The 21,161-nt window shown below is 48.3% G+C and overlaps 1 protein-coding gene across 1 annotated transcript in view; it reads right to left on the bottom strand.

Moving 5' to 3' along the window:
• The window catches only part of LOC142492334 (HEAT repeat-containing protein 5B-like), a 45,549-nt gene that overhangs the window by 13,654 nt on the left and 10,734 nt on the right, over positions 1-21,161 (bottom strand). Inside the window, 7 exon segments of the mRNA XM_075594987.1 lie at positions 442-553; positions 4,675-4,798; positions 5,427-5,482; positions 6,155-6,312; positions 6,710-6,881; positions 17,283-17,426; positions 18,884-18,992. Coding sequence (XP_075451102.1) covers positions 442-553; positions 4,675-4,798; positions 5,427-5,482; positions 6,155-6,312; positions 6,710-6,881; positions 17,283-17,426; positions 18,884-18,992 — 875 coding nt within the window.

Genomic DNA, 21,161 nt, shown 5'->3' with positions numbered 1-21,161 from the left:
GGGGACTATGGGGAGCTAAATAAGAGGGAGCTTCAGACGGTATAACCAGTGCAGTACTCAGCTTACAGCAGCCCATCTATTCAGGTTCTGAGAGAGAGTGTTAGCTTGATGATAAATCCAAAGGAAGTAGGTTTATGGATCAGGCACCACATTATATTATCACTAACCCAACTACTCTGTTCCCAAAAAGCGCCTATGAGCGATGCACACTTTTCCATTATCCTTTTCTATTATTCCAAGTTACAGAAATTCAACTTTTGCCATAGAAATGAGTTACATAGCAAGACAGGGATTCATCCGGCTGTGATGCAATTACCAACGGATTGGGGTGGATACCCCGATGAACCCCAGCCAAAGGCAGGTATTCCTTGTGCTTGGTTTCTACTTTGTGCATCTCTCAAACAGGAAGGGTACAGAGAAGATGCAGAGCAGCGTACGTACCTAATGTCATTAGAGCTCCAAGCAATAGCCATCCAGCCTGCGTGCGTTGTAACGATAGTCTGCTATTTTGTGAAGCAGTGCGTAACAAGTCTTCGGCTATGCTGACAACCATCTGCAACAACAAAATCAAAATAATGAGACGGACTTCATACAGTATACAGATTGGCAACAGTAATACTCAGGAACCAGAATAACCTTCACTAAACTGCTGCAGTGCATAATAGCATGTGTTGGATTGCTTAGCATGGGTTTAGTTGCCATGGAAGTGAAGAGACCTAGAACATGAGCACAAAGTAGATTGCATTTGAGAAATAACTTGGAAATTAGGTCAGAAAGGTGAGGAAGGGATGTAGATTGGCAATATTGCAGAAATGGAAACAAAATTTGGCGAGGTACCGATTGTGAGGGGTGAGGGAGGAGTACAAAAATGACACCCGTGCATCTAGCTTGGAGTCTACAAAGTATAGTGGAGACTTACAATTCAATTGAGAAATTAGGTACAGATGTAGGGTTAGAAGGAAGGGAACTGATAAGCTCTGTTTTTGACATGTTAGGTTAGAGATGATAATGGGACATCCACGAGCAAATAGCAGAAAAACAGTTACACACAATTGGAATGAAAGAGGAGAGGTCAGGAGATGAGAGGATTCAGAGAGAAAATTGTAGAGGGGGGGGGTGAGGGGAGAAGATGGGAGACTTTCTCCTTGGTAACTGGTGTGGATGTGGCTTGACAAAGTCGTGTCGAATAGCGTTGATTTCATCTCTAAAGTGGTTAGCTAGATCTTGAGCTATAAGGCCAGAAGTGGGACCTTGGGTGGAAGGACAAAGAGAGTTGAAAGTTGAAAACAGACATTGTGAATTGGTGGATAGTAGATATGTGAGAGTAAAAGTAGTTTTGTTTAGAAAGGATTTGGGCAGAATTACAGGCAAAGAGAATTAATTTGCGGTGCATAAATCAGCTTTAGAGAGTGATTTCCTCCATTGACATTTAGTGAGGGAACAGAGACGACAGAACATAATATTAAGCAAGTAACCATCACAATGTGAAGCAGAGCTGGACAACCGCTCAGAGACCAAAGAATGAGGTCAAAGAGGAAATAAGAGGAAGCTGGAGTATTAGGGTTATCAATAGGAATATTAAAGTCTGCTAGAATGAGTGAGGAAGTCAGGAATGAGCAGGTGTGGAAGCCAGGCAACAAAATTGTCTGCAATACGGAGAGACAGAGGAGTGTTTTTTTCAAATGAGGGTAACGAGAGGGAAGGACAAGGGGGTATTACTTGGAAAGTGCATCAATGAGAGAGAAGAAGGCCTCCTCCACCATGTCTGCTCCCTGGTCAGGGGTATGACTAAAGGAAAGGCCACTGTAAGACAGTGCAGCAGGTGAGATAGTAACAGGTGGCGTTAGCCAAGTTTCAGTAATGTCTATTAGGCTGAACGAGTACGGTATATACACATATAAATACAGGCATACCCCGTTTTACGTACACTCGCAAGTACGTACATTTATTTTTAGTTACACCATACCCCTTTGTACGTACGCATGCTTCGTGAGTACGGACACCAGGGGGCGGCGTGCGTGCGTGCGCACCTCTCATCAATACTGCAACCTCCTTCATTGTGGTCCCTAACTGAGTGGGAGTGCAGGTAAGGGGTAAGGGGGAACGGGGCCAGATGGCAGGGGGAACGGGGAGATCGGGCGCACCATCAATCAGCTGCTATAGCAGTGATTCCGCCCGCACTGCAGCTCCTGGCTTTTCTCCCTCCGCTCTCCTCCTCCCTCCTCCCTCCTCAGAGCTCGCTCTAGCCTGCTGCTGCTGTAGAATGGAACTTTGCATGTGAGTTACAGGCTACGGGGAGGAGGAGGAGGAGGTGCTCTTCTACTGCATTCTGTGCTTGTGTGTGTGTCTGTCTGTGTGTGTGTGTGTGTCTGTGTGTGTGTGTGTCTGTCTGAGTGTGTGTGTCTGTCTGAGTGTGTGTGTGTGTGTGTGTCTGAGTGTGTGTGTCTGCCTGAGTGTCTGAGTGTGTCTATCTGAGTGTGTGTGTGTCTATCTGAGTGTATGTGTGTCTATCTGAGTGTGTGTGTGTGTCTATCTGAGTGTGTGTGTGTCTATCTGAGTGTGTGTGTGTGTCTGTCTGAGTGTGTGTGTGTCTGTCTGAGTGTGTGTGTGTCTGTCTGAGTGTGTGTGTGTCTGTCTGAGTGTGTGTGTCTGTCTGAGTGTGTGTGTGTCTGTCTGAGTGTGTGTGTGTCTGTCTGAGTGTGTGTGTGTCTGTCTGAGTGTGTGTGTGTCTGTCTGAGTGTGTGTGTGTGTCTGTTTGAGTGTGTGTGTGTGTCTGAGTGTGTGTGTGTGTGTGTGTCTGAGTGTGTGTGTGTGTGTGTCTGAGTGTGTGTGTGTGTGTGTCTGAGTGTGTGTGTGTGTGTGTTTGAGTGTGTGTGTGTGTGTCTGAGTGTGTGTGTGTGTGTGTCTGTCTGCGTGTGTGTGTCTGTCTGCGTGTGTGTGTGTGTCTGTCTGCATGTGTGTGTCTGTCTGCGTGTGTGTGTCTGTCTGCGTGTGTGTGTCTGTCTGCACGTGTGTCTGCGCGTGTGTCTGCGCGTGTGTCTGCGCGTGTGTCTGCGCGTGTGTCTGCGCGTGTGTCTGCACGTGTGTCTGCGCGTGTGTCTGCACGTGTGTCTGCACGTGTGTCTGCACGTGTGTCTGCACGTGTGTCTGCACGTGTGTCTGTGTCTGAGTGCGTGCGTGTGTCTGTGTCTGAGTGCACGTGCGTGCGTGACAGAGTGCGTGCGTGACTAAGTGCGTGTGCATGCGTGACTGAGTGAGAGTGCGTGAGAGATTGTGTGACTGAGGGAGTGCGTGAGAGATTGTGTGACTGAGGGAGTGCGTGAGAGATTGTGTGACTGAGGGAGTGCGTGAGAGATTGTGTGACTGAGGGAGTGCGTGAGAGATTGTGTGACTGAGGGAGTGCGTGAGAGATTGTGTGACTGAGGGAGTGCGTGAGAGATTGTGTGACTGAGGGAGTGCGTGAGAGATTGTGTGACTGAGGGAGTGCGTGAGAGATTGTGTGACTGAGGGAGTGCGTGAGAGATTGTGTGACTGAGGGAGTGCGTGAGAGATTGTGTGACAGAGGGAGTGTGTGCGTGACTGAGGGAGTGCGTGAGAGATTGTGTGACTGAGGGAGTGCGTGAGAGATTGTGTGACAGAGGGAGTGTGTGCGTGACTGAGGGAGTGCGTGCAAGCCAAGCTGATCAAGGACCTGAGTAAGGCCGTGCGTATAGTGCCGGCGATGCCACCCAAAAACAAACACATTGCTGCCGCCGCCGCGTGCGCTTATAGTAAGCGCGAGAGCGGCAATGCGACGGAGCAGACTTTGGAAGCCGGGAATATTTGATTTTCAAGGGCTGTCACCTCATGTGACAGCCCCTGAACAAATCAAATGCCCGGGAGCATATAACTTTCGCTAGCTATGATGGGTGATGTCGCCGGTCGCGGGCACTATACGCACGGCCTAAGGAAGCACAGCATTGTAAAACACTGTACAGTACTGTACAGTATTGTACTGTACTGTTTTCACCAAAGTCACAAAAAATAAGTCCCAAAAATATATCAGTCAGTCAAATAAATGCACCTCACCTTCATGCCCTTTCAGTAAAAATACTGTACAGTAAAAGATATGCCCTCTCCTTCATCCTTCCTACATATTTTTAAAATAATTTTCCATTCATCCATGTTGTATCTGTCAGCACATAAGAAAAATCAGCTGACATTAAAGATTTTATTTCAATAAAGCCTACTGTATTTATTTTGGTTACAAATGCATTATTTACATCAGTTATGCACATATATGATGTTTGCAGTACAGTACATGCATTGTAAAGTGGAAAAAAGGTAGTGCTTCACTATAAGTACATTTTCACTTTACATACATGCTCCGGTCCCATTGCGTATATTAAAGCGGGGTATGCCTGTACACACATGCACAGACACACAGTTTGTGAGAGACATAAACAATGAGCAATATTTACCAAGCGGTGCTAAGCTGCAAGGCTTACAGTAACCTAGTAATTATGGCCCATTAAGTATTGAAAGACCAGATACATTTTGTTTCTTAACTTTCCTTTGGCGTGAGGAATACCCAAAGGACACTGATGTACACCGCCTAGCAGAGCAGCCATTGCAAAGCTGTAACCGCTAACCGCTTCAGGGGAATTCTTCAAGTTGTTTAGTCTTTCTACACACCTGTCCAGCAGCGGTGTAAGCTGAAAGGGTAGTGCCACAGCAACACAGCGCAGGCACCATGCAGCTGCGAGTCTGGCTGCCATGCTGGGGTGAAGGAGGACAGACGTCACTGTGTCCAAAAGTCCTAAATACAAACGGCAAAAGGTTGAAACACTTCATAGCAGTGCAAAGGGGAAACACGAAGACAAACTGCACTCACATGGTAGTTTCAGCTTTATGTGCTAAGCAGTTTTCTTGATTTGGCTTGTTTTAAAAATAGCCTTTGGGGCAACGCAGGTGTAGGCTGAAGAGGTTCAACATAGAGGGGTGTTAGGCCAAATAACAGGTGGATTCTCATATTTCTTCATATCCTCTTAAGGACTTTAGCATGTGAGAACGTATTTAAGTTTTCTGTTTTTATCCCATTATTTTCTGAAACGGTCTTTGAAACGCTTTTTCTTTAAACAATCACTATATATATATATATATATATATATATATAACAAAAGAAACAGCGCACAATCCTAGGGCATTACCAGAAAAATTGGATTTATTATAAAAAGTAGGGGGGAAGACAATGCCCACTTACAAGATGGATTAAATAGAAATCACACAAAGGTTTCTTTATAACTGTGTGGTGGTACGGCTTTAAATGCCCACCGCCAGCTGAGGGAACCTCCGGATTGTAGCCCGAGACACCATCTGCCTCTCGGGCTACGACACACACACACACACACACACACACGCACGCACACACGCACGCACGCACGAACGTGTAACCTTTCCACTCCAAAATGTTGTCCGATATGGAGAACTGGTTGAAGGGTCCCTGTGTGTACAGGTCAACGTAAGAGCAGAATGCACAATAAAAATATTCATTACTATTACTGTACTAAATTAAACTGATGCCAGGGAAACCACAATGCAGGTTTCAATCACTAAATGAATGGTAAAAGCAATTATTTGGAGATGTGGTGCAGGCTTGGGAGACGAAGCAAAACAAAAACACACACCTCAAAAATGACTAGTTTAGAAGCCTGCTTCCATTATTTAGACTTTTAAGGATATTTTAGCAAAGAATTACAATGTACGTCTTGCTTTCTAATACATCCACACTATTACTGCCCTCACTTACAGAACAGGTACCTTGAGTAAAGTTCGGTAGTAGAATTCAGAGTTGATAATGGTATTATAGAACTCCAGGGTTATCACTTTGTAGGATGTATTAACCATCTCTTAACATTTGAGAATTCATGTATGTGCAGCCATGTAAGTTTTTCATGGCAGGGACTACCCAATCACATTGTTTTCAAAATGATTTATTGTTGACACTGTTACTAGCCAAAGTTGTATTTTTCATTTCCAAAAATGCTAAAAAATAAAACTCTGCTTCATTGTTGTACAGAAGTAGAAAATAATACACACAAGATGTTAATGGCTATTTTTTACTTTCTAGGCTATGTACGGCTGCTTATAGGTTTATACATATTGCAGAACAAACCTGTGTAACGCCAACTCTCACTTCTCGACTGATTGATCCTCCGCCTTTCAACATTTCTCCTCCACTCTTAAGGAATCCGGAGCCTCCCCGCAGAAATCCTGTGGCCATAAGTTCCAACACCTCCTCTAACGTGGCCCTCTTAACATTCTGTCGCATGACTTTAGTGAATAAGATAAAAAGTAAAACAAAACAAATTAAAAAAAAAAATCTAACTTGAAATGTACAGGTCATTGACGATGGCATTAGGAATGGAGCTCTTGTAGAGAAATAGAGATGTGCAAGGACAGCTGTCTAGGGATTTACACTAATAGTGTCTTCATCCCTCATTGGACTCTGGCTTTACTGCTGGGTTTCCTAATCCAAGAAGAAGTTTGATGCTTTGTTATTAAGCCGCACATGGCAAGACTCTACAATAATGAATTTCTGAGAGATTTCTCCTTGACCACTGGAATTTTACTAGAAGTACTTTGCTGGTTACTGACTGGGGATTTTGGTTATTCCCACCCACCTTCTGTACGAGTCCTAATGAATGCAACCGAGCTGCTGTAAACCTACCTGTTGCTTGCTTTGGCATTAATGCCGTGGCCATAACCGTTCCCAAGAGTTTAGAAACTGCGACTCTCACTCCATAGTTGGAGCCTTCTAAGGCCTTAAAACAAAGTGTTGCTACGTTCTCCAGCTCGGCTGTCCACATGAAAACGGCCTCGGTCTGCAGCTCCAGCAGGCACTGCGAAAAAAAAAAAGCTGTGTGTGCTGTGCACGCGCATAGTAAGTGAAACTTCTTTGACTTTTGTCACAGAAATTGTATTTGTGTTGGTGTTGGTGATGTTTTAATTAAAAATCAAAATACAATCTCAATGACAAAACGCAAATAAATTTGACTTAGAATGCGCGTGCTCGGCACACATCCCCTGTATTAGCTATTTGCACTAAGTGTGAATTCCGCGTGTGACAGTGTGCGTGTGACTGAGAGTGTGCGTGTGACTGAGAGTGTGCGTGTGACTGAGAGTGTGCGTGTGACTGAGAGTGTGCGTGTGACTGAGTGTGCGTGTGTGACTGAGAGTGTGCGCGTGTGACTGAGAGTGTGCGCGTGTGACTGAGAGTGTGCGCGTGTGACTGAGAGTGTGCGCGTGTGACTGAGAGTGTGCGCGTGTGACTGAGAGTGCGCGTGTGACTGAGAGTGCGCGTGTGACTGAGAGTGCGCGTGTGACTGAGAGTGTGCGCGTGTGACAGAGTGCGCGTGTGACAGAGTGCGCGTGTGACAGAGTGCGCGTGTGACTGAGAGTGCGCGTGTGATTGAGAGTGTGCGTGGGACTGAGAGTGTGCGTGTGACTGAGAGTGTGCGTGTGACTGAGAGTGTGCGTGTGACTGAGAGTGTGCGTGTGACTGAGCGTGTGCGTGTGACTATGCGTGTGCGTGTGACTGTGCGTGTGACTATGCATGTGCGTGTGACTGTGCGTGTGCGTCTGACTGTGAGTGTGACTGAGTGCGTCTGACTGTGAGTGTGAGTGTGACTGAGTGTACGTGTGACTGTGCGTGTGAGTGTGACTGAGTGTGCGTGTGACTGTGAGTGTGTGTGGGTGTCTGGGGGGTCAGTGTGTGGGGGTCTGGGGGGGTCAGTCAGTGTGTGTGGGGCTCTGGGGGGGTCAGTGTGTGTGGGGGTCTGGGGGGGTCAGGCAGTGTGTGTGGGGGTCTGGGGGGGTCAGGCAGTGTGTGTGGGGGTCTGTCAGTGTGTGTGGGGGTCTGGGGGGTTCAGTCAGTGTGTGTGGGGGTCTGGGGGGTTCAGTCAGTGTGTGTGGGGGTCTGGGGGGTTCAGTCAGTGTGTGTGGGGGTCTGGGGGGTTCAGTCAGTGTGTGTGGGGGTCTAGGGGGGTCAGTCAGTGTGTGTGGGGGCCTGGGGGGGTCAGTCAGTGTGTGTGGGGGTCTGGGGGGGGTCAGTCAGTGTGTGTGGGGGTCTGGGGGGGTCAGTCAGTGTGTGTGGGGGTCTGGGGGGTTCAGTCAGTGTGTGTGGGTCTCTGGGGGGCCAGTCAGTGTGTGTGGGGGTCTGGGGGGGTCAGTCAGTGTGTGTGGGGGTCTGGGGGGGTCAGGCAGTGTGTGTGGGGGTCTGTCAGTGTGTGTGGGGGTCTGGGGGGTTCAGTCAGTGTGTGTGGGGGTCTGGGGGATTCAGTCAGTGTGTGCGGGGGTCTGGGGGGTTAGTCAGTGTGTGTGGGGGTCTGGGGGGGTCAGTCAGTGTGTGTGGGTGTCTGGGGGGTCAGTAAGTGTGTGTGGGGGTCTGGGGGGTTCAGTCAGTGTGTGTGGGTCTCTGGGGGGTCAGTCAGTGTGTGTGGGGGTCTGGGGTGGTCAGTCAGTGTGTTTGGGGGTCTGGGGGGTCAGTCAGTGTGTGTGGGGGTCTGGGGGGGGGTCAGTCAGTGTGTGTGGGGGTCTGGGGTGGTCAGTCAGTGTGTGTGGGTCTCTGGGGGGTCAGTCAGTGTGTGTGGGGGTCTGGGGTGGTCAGTCAGTATGTGTGGGGGTCTTGGGGGGTCAGTCAGTGTGTGTGGGGGTCTGGGGGGGTCAGTCAGTGTGTGTGGGGGTCTGGGGGGGTCAGTCAGTGTGTGTGGGGGTCTGGGGGGATCTGTCAGTGTGTGGGGGGGTCCGGGGGGGGACAGTCAGTGTGTGGGGGGGTCCGTCAATGTGTGGGGGGTCCGGGGGGGTCCGTCAGTGTGTGGGGGGTCCGGGGGGGTCCGCGCGGGTTGCGCCCGGGTTTTTGTACCACCGCTTCCTGGGGGGGCCGCAAACGCCCGCGTCACTGGAGGGCTGAATGGCGCCGCTGCCAGCCGCTTCTGCGCATGCGCGGCATGGCAGCGGTAGTGGAAGTTAGGCGGGCACATGTGTGGGCTGGGAGGGAGGTCCCATTCGGGTTAGGAAAGGGGGGGGGGGGGCTGTCCCGGTCGGGCGGTCTCTGCTGTCCCGGTCGGGCGGTCTCTGCTGTCCCGGGCAGCAGACGGGGAACGGCAACACATGTTTACAGCCGTGGCAGCGGGCGGGAAACGGCGCCGCTGCCAACCGCTTCTGCGCATGCGTGGCTTTGCTCCAGTCCCCATGATTACTGAGCATGCGCGGCTTGGCAGCGGATGTGCGGGGGGAATGGCGGCCGTTAGGAGCGGCGCCGGCGGCTATCGCCGCCGCCGCCGCATCTGATTTGTGGAGCGGGTGTGATGTCAGTGTTGGGGTCGGGCTGAGCCAGAACACAGCCCGGCCTCAACTGCCAGCACTGACGTCATATCCGTTTCATTTCTGTCTCCACAATTCTTTTTTGCCCCATCACGAATGAGGCGCCACTAAGGAAGTTTCACTTCAAAAACATTACTTAAGTAATAATCTCCGAAGAACAGGGCATTACTGGCCAATAATTCCCTGGCTGGAAGAGTTGAAGGCCCGAGGCGCAGCCAAGGGACTTTAACCCAGACAGGGCATTATTGGCCAGTAATACCATGTTCTGAGGGGATTATTACTATTATAGGCTAAATGTAGGCTAATTATGTTTTCTTTACATTTTTCATAAAAAAAGATAGGACACTTTTGTAGTCATATTGATTTTTATCAGCATGATCAGCTACATTCTTATGTTTTTACTGCAAGTTTATTAAAAGAAAATTGTACATACACACAACCACCCTTTATAAATACACACACACACACACACACACACACACACACACACACACACACACACACACACACACACACACACACACACACACACACACACACACACACACAGCAGCCCCCCCTATACACACAAACACACTCTGCAACCCCCCTCTATACGGAAACACACTCTGCAGTCCCCCCTCCTGTACACCCACAAACACACACAGCAATGCCCCCTGTAAACCCACAAAACTGCAGAGACACACACACATACCAAAACACACTCAACTCGTATTAACTCAATACGGCATAAACTGCAATACTAGGCAAGCTCCACAGGCAGCGAAAGGGTTACATTTAAAATGTTGAGCATTTCTATATAGCCACTTCATAAATCTGTTCCTGATCAACCCCATCCATAGAGGAGGAGCATAAATAAGTCTCAAATACCTTTTTTGTGCTCAAATTCAGTTTTAATGATCAGTACACTTAAGCCTTAAAGAATTTTACTGAGTTTTTAATGAAAAAAAAAAGGCACCTTTACAACAAATGTGAAAATTGAATATTCTCTAAAAGTAAAGTAGTAGAAGACTATGAGGCTTATTTGATAAGCTCCAAAGCACACCGATGTTGAAGTCTCTGGCATATATGGTTTAGTACTAAATTAAAAAATCTAACCCACGTGAATAATTGCGATAGGTATAATATCTGACATACTGTTGAACAATTATATCCAATAGTGTCTTTAGTATGTTGGTTCTTTCTTCAGAAATTACGAAGATACCTCTCAGATCTTAAGCTTAAATGCAACAATATGCAGGTAGTCTTTGTTATCCAACGTTTCTCTTTTGCAACAAATGGAATATCCAACGCTTTACAATGCAACCCTAAGGGCCGGTTTTTTAAGCCAGAATGCGTTATCCGATGCCTGAATGCGTTATCCAACGCTCACCCCCACTGATTAACATGGGACTCACTTTACAACGGTTTTACAATCCAACGCTACTTCCAGAACGGATTCCGTTGGATAACCGAGGACTGCCTGTACATGTATAATTACTTTCGTTCTACAATTGCTATTTAAATCTGAATAAAATACTGCTTTTTCACCAGCACAAAATGGTCATTTGCTACAAATTTGAGATAAAGCTACAAGTATCATCAGAAAATCATAAAAAGATTGACTACCCATTTGGAAGTTCATTAGTTATGTTATCAAGCAAACACAATAATATCCATTTAGTATTGCTTTGCATGATTGTCTACACCAGTGATTTTCAACCAGGGTTTCGTGGAACCCCGGGGTTCGCGAGCACCCCTCAGGGGTTCCACAGCCGCCATGGGGGGGGAGAGCTGGGAGAACTCTCCTATGCTGTCCCAGGGCCCCGCGGCGGAACCCCCACATAGCAAGGACCCGGCGGCTACGGAGCTCAGCAGCAGCCACACGGTCACTGCTATCCTTCCTCTCCCTGCGTCGGAAGTCGTGTCAACTTCCTGCTGACAGGGGGGAGAGGAAGGATCAGGCAAGAGCACGCAGCTCCCTCAAAGAGAGAGAGAGAGGGGTGTGTCAGTCTCTGTGTGTCAGTGTTAGAGCACGTGTCAAAGAGTGTGTGTGTGTAAGCGAGAGAGGGAGTGTGTGTGTGTATGCGAGTGGGGGAGTGTGTGTGTAAGCGAGTGGGGAATGTTAGCGAGTTGCAGAGTGTGTGTGTTTGTATAAGCAAGTGGGGGAGTGTGTGTCAGCGAGTGGGGGGAGTGTGTGTGTGTAAGCGAGTGGGGGAGTGTGTGTGTAAGCGAATGGGGGAGTGTGTGTGTAAGCGAATGGGGGAATGTGTGTGTAAGCACATGGGGGAGTGTGTGTGTGTAAGCGAGTGGGGGAGTGTGTGTGTAAGCGAGTGGGGGAGTGTGTGTGTGTGTGTAAGCGAGTGGGGGAGTTTGTGGGTGTATGCGAGTAGGGAAGTGTGTGTGTGTGTGTGTGTATATGAGAGTGGGGGAGTATGTGGGTGTATGCGAGTGGGGGAGTATGTGGGTGTATGCGAGTGGAGGAGTATGTGGTTGTATAAGCGAGTGGGGGAGTGTGTGTAATGGGGGAGTGTGTGTGTAAGCGAGTTGGGGAGTGTGTGTGTGTAAGCGAGTGGGGGAGTGTGTGTGTGTAAGCGATTGGGGGAGTGTGTGTGTGTGTAAGCGAGTGGGGGAGTGTGTATAAGCGAAGTTGGGGACTGTGTGTGTGTAAGCGAGTTGTGGAGTGTGTGTGTGTGTAAGAGAGTGGGGTGTGTGTGTAAGCAAGTGGGGGAATGTGTGTAAGCAAGTGGGGGAGTGTGTGTGTAAGCAAGTGGGGGAGTGTGTGTGTAAGAGTAGGGGAGTGTAGGTGTGTGTATAAGCGAGTGGGGGAGTGTGTGTGTATAAGAGAGAGGGTGAGAGTGTGTGTATGCAAGTGAAGGAATGTGTGTGAGCGACTGGGGGAGTGGGTGTGTGAGCAAGTGGGGGAGTGAGTGTGTGAGCAAGCGAGTGAGGAATGTTAGCGAGTTGCGGAGTGTGTGTGTTTGTGTAAGCGAGTGGGGGAGTGTGTGCCAGCGAGTGGGGGGAGTGTGTGTGTATGTGTAAGCGAGTGGGTGAGTGTGTGTGTGTAAGCGAGTGGGGGAGTGTGTGTGTGTAAGCAAATGGGGGAGTTTGTGGGTGTGTAAGCGAGTGGGGGAGTGTGTGGGTGTGTAAGCGAGTGGGGGAGTGTGTGGGTGTATAAGCGAGTGGGGGAGTATGTGGGTGTATAAGCGAGTGGGGGAGTATGTGGGTGTATAAGCGAGTGGGGGAGTGTGTGGGTGTGTAAGCGAGTGGGGGAGTGTGTGGGTGTGTAAGCGAGTGGGGGAGTGTGTGGGTGTATAAGCGAGTGGGGGAGTGTGTGGGTGTATAAGCGAGTGGGGGAGTATGTGGGTGTATAAGCGAGTGGGGGAGTATGTGGGTGTGTAAGCGAGTGGGGGAGTGTGTGGGTGTGTAAGCGAGTAGGGGAGTGTGTGGGTGTATAAGCGAGTGGGGGAGTATGTGGGTGTATAAGCGAGTGGGGGAGTATGTGAGTGTATAAGCGAGTGGGGGAGTATGTGGGTGTATAAGCGAGTGGGGGAGTATGTGGGTGTATAAGCGAGTGGGGGAGTATGTGGGTGTATAAGCGAGTGGGGGAGTATGTGGGTGTATAAGCAAGTGGGGGAGTATGTGGGTGTATAAGCGAGTGGGGGAGTGTGTGTGTGTGTGTAAGCGAGTGGAGGAGTGTGTGTAAGCGAATGGGGGAGTGTGTGTGTGTAAGCGAGTTGGGGAGTGAGTGTGTGTAAGCGAGTTGGGGAGTGTGTGTGTAAGCAAGTTCCACAGCCGCCATGGGGGGGGGGGAGAGCTGGGAGAACTCTCCTATGCTGTCCCAGGGCCCCGCGGCGGAACCCCCACATAGCAAGGACCCGGCGGCTACGGAGCTCAGCAGCAGCCACACGGTCACTGCTATCCTTCCTCTCCCTGTGTCGGAAGTCGTGTCAACTTCCTGCTGACAGGGGGGAGAGGAAGGATCAGGCAAGAGCACGCAGCTCCCTCAAAGAGAGAGAGAGAGGGGTGTGTCAGTCTCTGTGTGTCACTGTTAGAGCATGTGTCAAAGAGTGTATGTGTGTGTGTGTGTAAGCGAGAGGGGGAGAGTGTGTGTATGCGAGTGGGGGAGTGTGTGTGAGCGAGTGGGTGTGTGTGTGTATGTGAGCAAGTGGGGGAGTGTGTGAGCGAGTGGGGGTGTGTGTGTATGTGAGCAAGTGGGGGAGTGTGTGTGTGAGCGAGTGGGGGAGTGTGCGTGTGTGTGTGTAAGCAAGTGGGGGGTGTGTGTATAAGAGAGAGGGGGAGTGTGTATGTATGCAAGTGGAGGAATGTGTGTAAGCGAGTGGGGAATGTTATCGAGCTGCGGAGTGTGTGTGTGTAAGCGAGTGGGGAATGTTAGCGAGCTGCGGAGTGTGTGTGTGTAAGCGAATGGGGGAATGTGTGTGTGTAAGCGAATGGGGGAATGTGTGTGTGTAAGCGAATGGGGGAATGTGTGTGTGTAAGCGCATGGGGCAGTGTGTGCGTAAGCGAATGGGGGAGTGTGTGTGTAAGCGAGCGGGGGAGTGTGTGGGTGTATGCGAGTGGGGGAGTGTGTGGGTGTATGCGAGCGGGGGAGTGTGTGGGTGTATGCGTGTGGGGGAGTGTGTGGGTGTATGCGAGTGGGGGAGTGTATGGGTGTATGCGTGTGGGGGAGTGTGTGGGTGTATGCGTGTGGGGGAGTATGTTGGTGTATGCGAGTGGGGGAGTATGTGGGTGTATGCGAGTGGGGGAGTATGTGGGTGTATGCGAGTGGGGGAGTATGCGGGTGTATGCGAGTGGGGGAGTATGCCGGTGTATGCGAGTGGGGGAGTATGTGGGTGTATGCGAGTGGGGGACTGTGTGTGTATGCGAGTGGGGGAGTGTGTGGGTGTATGCGAGTGGGGGACTGTGTGTGTATGCGAGTGGGGGAGTGTGTGGGTGTATGCGAGTGGGGGAGTATGTGGGTGTATAAGCGAGTGGGGGAGTGTGTGTAAGCGAGTTGGGGAGTGTGTGTGTGTGTGTAAGCGAGTGGGGGAGTGTGTATGCGAGTGGGGGAGTGTGTGTGTGGGAGTGTGTGTGTAAGCGAGAGGGGGAGTGTGTGTGTATGCGAGTGGGGGAGTGTGTGTGTGGGAGTGTGTGTGTAAGCGAGAGGGGGAGTGTGTGTGTTTGTGTGTGTAAGAGAGTGGGGGTTTGTGTAAGCAAGTGGGGGAGTGTGTGTGTAAGCAAGTGGGGGAGTGTGTGTGTAAGCAAGTGGGGGAGTGTGTGCGTAAGCAAGTGGGGGAGTGTGTGCGTAAGCGAGTGGGGGAGTGTGTGCGTAAGCGAGTGGGGGAGTTTGTGCGTAAGCGAGTGGGGGACTTTGTGCGTAAGCGAGTGGGGGAGTTTGTGCGTAAGCGTGTGGGGGAGTTTGTGCGTAAGCGAGTGGGGGAGTTTGTGCGTAAGCGAGTGGGGGAGTTTGTGCGTAAGCGAGTGGGGGAGTTTGTGTGTAAGCGAGTGGGGGAGTTTGTGTGTAAGCGAGAGGGGGAGTTTGTGTGTAAGCGAGAGGGGGAGTTTGTGTGTAAGCGAGAGGGGGAGTTTGTGTGTAAGCGAGAGGGGGAGTTTGTGTGTAAGCGAGAGGGGGAGTTTGTGTGTAAGCGAGTGGGGGAGTGTATGTGTAAGCGAGTGGGGGAGTGTATGTGTAAGCGAGTGGGGGAGTGTATGTGTAAGCGAGTGGGGGAGTGTATGTGTAAGCGAGTGGGGGAGTGTGTGTATGCGAGTGGGGAAGTGTGTGTGTAAGCGAGTGGGGGAGTGTGTGTGTGTGTGTGTATGCGAGTGGGGGAGTGTGTGGGTGTATGCGAGTGGGGGAGTGTGTGTATTGTATTGTATGTCTTTATTTATATAGCGCCATTAATGTACATAGCGCTTCACAGTAGTAATACATGTGGTAATCGAATAAATAACAGATAATATAAATAACAGATCATGGGAATAAGTGCTTTAGACAAACATAACATTAAGGAAGAGGAGTCCCTGCCCCGAGGAGCTTACAATCTAATTGGTAGGTAGGGAGAACGTACAGAGACAGTAGGAGGGAGTTCTGGTAAGTGCGTCTGCAGGGGGCCAAGCTTTATGTATCATGTGTTCAGAATGTTCACAGTGCTATTCGTATGCTTCTTTAAGCAAGTGTGTCTTAAGGTGGGTCTTAAAGGTGGATAGAGAGGGTGCTAGTCGGGTACTGAGGGGAAGGGCATTCCAGAGGTGTGGGGCAGTCAGTGAAAAATGTTTAAGGCGGGAGAGGGCTTTAGATAAAAAGGGGGTAGAAAGAAGACATCCTTGAGCAGAACGCAAGAGTCGGGGTGGTGCATAGCGAGAAATTAGGGCTGAGATGTAAGGAGGGGCAGAAGAGTGTAAAGCTTTAAACGTGAGGAGAAGAATGGAGTGTGAGATGCGGGATTTGATTGGAAGCCAGGAGAGGGATTTCAGGAGGGGAGATGCTGAGACAGATCTAGGAAAGAGTAGAGTGATTCTGGCAGCAGCATTTAGGATAGATTGTAGGGGAGACAGGTGAGAGGCAGGAAGGCCGGACAGCAGGAGGTTACAGTAATCAAGACGGGAGAGAATGAGGGCCTGAGTCAGAGTTTTAGCAGTCGAGCAACAGAGGATGAGAGGGGGAGTTTGTGTGTGTATGTGTGTGTAAGCGAGTGGGGGAGTGTGTGTATGCGAGTGGGGGAGTGTGTGTGTAAGCGAGTGGGGGTGTGTGTGTGTGTGTATATGTAAGCGAATGGGGGAGTGTGTGTATATGTAAGCGAATGGGGGAGTGTGTGTGTGTAAGCAAGTGGGGGAATGTGTGTGTGTAAGCAAGTGAGGGAATGTGTGTGTGTGTGTGTGTGTGTAAGCAAATGGGGGAATGTGTGTGTGTGTAAGCAAGTGGGGGAATGTGTGTGTGTGTGTAAGCAAGTGGGGGAATGTGTGTGTGTGTGTGTAAGCAAGTGGGGGAATGTGTGTGTGTGTGTAAGCAAGTGGGGGAATGTGTGTGTAAGCAAGTGGGGGAATGTGTGTGTAAGCAAGTGGGGGAATGTGTGTGTAAGCAAGTGGGGGAATGTGTGTGTAAGCAAGTGGGGGAATGTGTGTGTAAGCAAGTGGGGGAATGTGTGTGTAAGCAAGTAGGGGAATGTGTGTGTAAGCGTGGGGGAGTGTGTGTAAGAGTGGGGGAGTGTGTGTGTGTGTAAGAGAGTGGTGGACTGAGTGTGTAAGAGTAAGAGAGTGGTGGACTGTGTGTGTAAGAGTAAGAGAGTGGGGGAGTTTGTGTGTGTGTGTGTAAGCGAGAGGGGGAGTTTGTGTGTGTGTGTGTAAGCGAGAGGGGGAGTTTGTGTGTGTGTAAGCGAGAGGGGGAGTTTGTGTGTGTGTAAGCGAGAGGGGGAGTTTGTGTTGTGTGTGTAAGCGAGAGGGGGAGTTTGTGTGTGTGTAAGCGAGAGGGGGAGTTTGTGTGTGTGTAAGCGAGAGGTGGAGTCTGTGTGTGTGTAAGCGAGAGGGGGAGTTTGTGTGTGTGTAAGCGAGAGGGGGAGTTTGTGTGTGTGTAAGCGAGAGGGGGAGTTGTGTGTGTGTAAGCGAGAGGAGGAGTTTGTGTGTAAGCGAGAGGGGGAGTGTATGTGTAAGCGAGTGGGGGAGTGTGTGTAAGCGAGTGGGGGAGTGTATGTGTGTGCAAGAGGGGTAGAGTGAGGGGGGAGGGGAGAGTGTGTGGCGGAGGAAAGAGACAGGGGTAAGGGGGTGGGGGAGAGAGACGGGAGCGACGAGAGAATGGGGGCGAGGGTTGGCGTTCTTCAGAATTTCAAAATCGAATTCTGGGGTTCCCCAACCAAAAAAAGGTTTAAAACCACTGGTCTACACAGTATATTATTTGTTTTGTAGCTTCATGCAGTTCTTATTCACATTACACAGTGGTTACTCACCTTGGCTACAGCACATCGTACAGCCATGGACCTGTCAGTCAGAAGGGAACGAGCGTTCTTGTAGATGTCTCTGTGGCTGGAAGATGCAGACCCTCCGAGACCGCCAAGGACCTTCTGCAAACTCATTAGGATTTCACTGCGACCCTGCGACTTAAACGGCACAAGAGAACAGTCACAATACCAGATAACGTAGGACAACTTAAGCTTTATACAGTTGCATTCGCCCTTCTGTCTAAAAGGAAGTAAAGATAGATAATTGCAGCGACTATAAATCATAAATAAAAAAATTAAAAAAGTTACTTAACACTAGGTTTTAAATAAAAGAAAATAGCTACTTTATACCAACCTGAATATAGCAAATTTATGTGGAACTCTATTTTGATGTTATTTTCAGTGTATGTATGTATGTATGTATGTATGTATGTATGTATGTATGTATGTATGTATGTATGTATGTACCGTGTATGTGTTTCACTAGATGTGCTAAAACTGAGCTTTGTCTGTGTTTTATGTTCTGTCTCTGGTTTTAAATATATATTGCCATGCTCAGTAGCACTCCTCTGTGACACTCATATGCTTATATATATGGTGTGGTTATTTTGGGGGTTCAATAGGAGCTTGTTAGGTGTCCAGTATATATATATATATATATATATATACACATTACAGCATAGCAGCAAAAAGGAGACAGCACTCAGGTGAATGAAAATGAATGTATTAAATACAGCACATAACTTGGAGTATAACTTGGAGTTATGTGCTGTATTTAATACATTCATTTTTCATTCACCTGAGTGCCGTCTCCTTTTTGCTGCTATGCGGTAATGTATACTTTTATTATTTATATGGGACATGCACCTATTCATTATTGAATTTCTATTGGAGTGCCAGTGATTTTTTATCACATATACATACATACATACATACATACATACATACATACATACATACATACATATATATTTTACATTGAAAACCGCATGCAGTCGAGTTGATCATAGTTTAGTCGCACCATCCTGGAGACACCTTCATTAGACTGATGATTTCCAGAGGTTAGATATGTTTCAGATCACTGCTTAACCAATAACGGAGTGTGATGGCATCTTTGGAAAGATGACTATGAGCACATGACTGTTCCGCGTACTCCAGCTACATCAGAGGTACTTGTAAAAAGCCAAAAACAGCTGTTACGATATGACTGCTCTTGAGAAATGTCCTAAGGGAGGACCGAAATGTTGAAAGCTTCATAAATAAATTGTATTATTCATGCATCGAGACCCGTCACCCTGCTTATATGATTTTGTGTTCAATTTTCATTAACTTCTTCTTACCAAGGCTCTAGAGCAGGAGTGGCCAACTTCAATACTCAATGTTCACCAACAGGTCAGGTTTTCAGGCTATCCCAGCTTCATCACATCAGTGATCAATCAGTTGCTCCGTTAGAATGGCAGCCACCTGTGCTGAAGCAGGGATATCCTGAAAACCTGGCCTGTTGATGGCCATTGATGAATGGAGTTGGCCACCCGTGCTCTAGATATTCGTAGAAACTGGGATCATAAACTCGAGAAGTTTTTAGAAGGCCATCTAATTGTGCATCTTACCTCAGCACTTTTCAGTGACTTTAAGAGGTTATTCACGGTTTCAGGAAAGGAGCTTCCCAGCATCCTACCCATCTTCTCATAAAATGCTCCGACACAAGCAACAGCGGCCCTGAAAGAGGCAGAAGCTATCAGTACCCATTTCAAGTACATACATCAAAATAAGCGTTTAGAATAAGTGCTAATGTATGGTCCCGTGTGTGACCCGGATATATAGATACAGATAAAATATACACAGATGCTGGTGACCCTGATAGTACCTCAGCAGAACAGTTTTGTCTGTAATTAGCATTCAGTTATGCATTTGTTACAAATTGTTGCCAGAGAAGGACCGCGGCTGATTAAATAGTCTGCTTCAGTATGTACAAGACTATTAAAAAGAATATTAAACTAAATACCTTCCAGTCCAGTGTACCAGACTGGTTGCAATATGGATATGAGGGACCTTGTAATAACTGGCACATGCAAAGATAGATGGATAGCTTGTGCCTCAGTGTGGTATATATGTTGGAACCAGTCTCATGTCTGTCAATGATGTACCGGACAGACAGCTGTATATATAACCACAACTGATTGAATGGTTACTCTAAGAGAGTACACGGTGGAGTTAGTAGTGAGTGATCAGTGCACAGTATCTCAAACTCACATACTAAATATTTCCAGAGGTTGGTATACCTAGAAATAGTACTCAAATCTTAAGGGTAAACAAAATAAATGAAATAAAAAGGTCCTTAAAGGCGACGCAGGGTATTAAAAATGAACACTAAAGCTACTGTGTAGCTAGGGAAAAGAGGCTTCAAAGTGGGAGCCTTAGACACCCTAATGGGTTAAGTATACACAAGGTCTCCCACAAGGCGCACTAACAGTATCTAGTTAGTGCCATAGATAGCCTAAGCCTATGTGGAAGCAGTGAAACAAATGTATAATACAAGCTAAACTGTAAGCTGCTTCTCAGGGTCCTCCGTGGAAACAGCACAAATAGTACAGTAGGGATAAGCAGGTATCTGGGTATATTGCTAATATGTCAGTAGGTGTTTAAAAAGATACCCGAAAACCAGTTGGTAATAGTGACCTATGTATAGGGTATGTATATATAAGTAGTGTCACCCAGGTTGCTCAGGGAAGTGGACACAGTTCAAAGGGTATCAGGCAATCAGACTTATCAGTTGACCTGAATATATACACTATTCCACATTTAATGTAATGGAGATCTATACAGGTCGCTGGGTATATACTGTGCATATGTGCAGTGTGGGTGCAGCGGATATGGTCTCCAATACACTCAAACATGTAAAAGTACCAAGATAGATAGTACCTGAGTGGATGAGACCAGAATGCGTTATGAACACTGCATCAATCGGATTATATCTACAGTACAGAGATTCCACCCGGCGTGGTGTATTCATGAACACCACAGAACGTTAGCTAGCCGGGTGGAGAGAAGTATATCTCATATAGCAGCAAGCCTAGATATAGCTCAGCCCTGTGAAGGCTGCCACGGGGCTACGCTAGACGCCACCGCACTGACACATGTGCTGACGTCACAGAGGAGTGGCCACCACCGACGGCCGTTTCGCGTCGCACTGACGCTTTCTCAAGGTGGCCCCGCCTCTATGGTAGCCGAACGTTTAAATAGGCGAGCGTAGCCTTGGCAACAGTGGCGCTAAGTTAAGTATATGTGTTAGTAATAAAACATGTGTTTGTGTTGCTATTTATTTGTGTGAAAGTTCTGGCTGGCTTCCTGATAGAACCTGAGTAAATTCAGAACAGTAAGGCAGCAAATGAAGGGTTGCCGAGACGGATAAGCGAGTGATTGTATGCAATAGACACTAAATGGTAGAATGGAGGCATATACCATCAGGGGTAAATATGTTTACAAATATATCAATAAATCTATAAACATATGCCATCCAAGAGGCTCATGGTGATACGGAACAGAGAGATAGTACCTAGCTGTAAATGTGCCAGTACATAATGCTGGGATATGGAGTGGATACAGTATAGGCTATGGTGAATAAGGGGTGTTACAGCCCAAATGCTGGAGCCAAAGTGAATATCACACTTACACCCCATGGTTATCAGATCCTGGCAGTATGAGTACATATGGTCTTATCGTGATGTCAAAAGTGGCATAAGGTATAAAAAATATTCTAACCAATAAATGCGGCAAACATAAATCCCTTATTTAAACCCTGCGGATAGAGTTCCTAGGGTATAAATCCACTTTGCCTCGTTTTTGAGGAGTTCTCTGTCCCAGTCACCCCCTTCTGATTGTTTCTGG

Source organism: Ascaphus truei, chromosome 4 (assembly GCF_040206685.1).
Source record: "Ascaphus truei isolate aAscTru1 chromosome 4, aAscTru1.hap1, whole genome shotgun sequence".
In the NCBI taxonomy this organism is placed as follows: Eukaryota; Metazoa; Chordata; class Amphibia; order Anura; family Ascaphidae; genus Ascaphus; species Ascaphus truei.
Note: the sequence above shows the minus strand (reverse complement) of the source record. Positions and strands in the feature narration are given on the sequence as shown.